Here is a 1,003-nt window from a genome sequence, read left to right as displayed (position 1 = left end):
TGTACTACCGATGTGTGAGGACCTTGCTGACGATTTTTTTTTATCGTTGTTGGTAATTTTTGAGTTGCGGTATGGGTCTTTATAGATCAAAAAGTATTTTCTTCCTGTCTGCTACTATTACTTTAGTTTTCCTAATGGTAAGTAACATATTTAAGTAATACAGTATTGCCATGTTATCAATGAGCAATTTTCACTTTATTCGATTTTATTTTGGCTGTTAAAATTACATCCAAGTGTTTCCATATTAAAACTACGCAGACAATACTTGTCTTGTTGGAGTAATTTCGAATGATATTAATCAATATAAACTGTTCGTTTGCATTGTGGTGTGAAAACAATTTGAAACTTGATCAATTAATAATTTGTATTCATCCCACATGGGGGGATTATGAAAAAAACAGGACTGAATACACAAAATGTAATTAAAAACATGTATACATATAAATACACAATAATAGTACAGTTTACATACAAGTTATCAAAGGCCTATACAGTAATAATATCTTACTTTATCATTATATTTCTTTGTAGAACATTTAATTGTTTATTATTCTTATTTAAGAGCCTAATACTGCAGGTTGGAACAAATGCATTTAACTTCCTTTATGCCCACACACAGGGCATTCGTATTATACCTATATATCATGGAAGAGGTCATGTTTTGGGTTTTCAAACTATATTTACATTTACCTAAAATGTATTCGTCACAAACGGATGGCAGACTACGCAATGGGCTTCCAGTTATTTTTTAACACAAATTTACTATTTTTTGCATAGCTGACATATTAAATTACCAAACCAGCGTATGAAAGAAAAGGTTATGAGGCTCTCAACTAAAGAGTTCTAAAGATCTTTTAATAGACTTATTTACTCTTAAATTCATGTTTCCTGAGTATGCATAATCCCTAGTTTCCTTTTCTAATTAAGGAATTAGCATTTAATTCCCAGCCAGGATTGTTTTCAAATTTAGTACCAAGGTAGTTGTAAAAAAATCCTAACTGGT

General features: G+C 30.5%; 1 protein-coding gene across 1 annotated transcript in view; it reads left to right on the top strand.

Moving 5' to 3' along the window:
- Positions 1 to 1,003, top strand: part of LOC117121909 (NXPE family member 3-like) — an 8,142-nt gene continuing 7,139 nt past the window's right edge. Inside the window, exon 1 of the mRNA XM_033267307.1 lies at positions 1 to 137. Coding sequence (XP_033123198.1) covers positions 72 to 137 — 66 coding nt within the window. The 5' untranslated portion in view covers positions 1 to 71. The remainder of the gene's footprint in view (positions 138 to 1,003) is intronic.

The sequence above is a fragment of the Anneissia japonica genome, unplaced genomic scaffold (genome assembly GCF_011630105.1).
Source record: "Anneissia japonica isolate Jap-2015-1 unplaced genomic scaffold, ASM1163010v1 scaffold1208_len1460985_cov181, whole genome shotgun sequence".
Classification (NCBI taxonomy): Eukaryota; Metazoa; Echinodermata; class Crinoidea; order Comatulida; family Comatulidae; genus Anneissia; species Anneissia japonica.
This window is presented reverse-complemented; position numbering and strand designations above follow the sequence as displayed.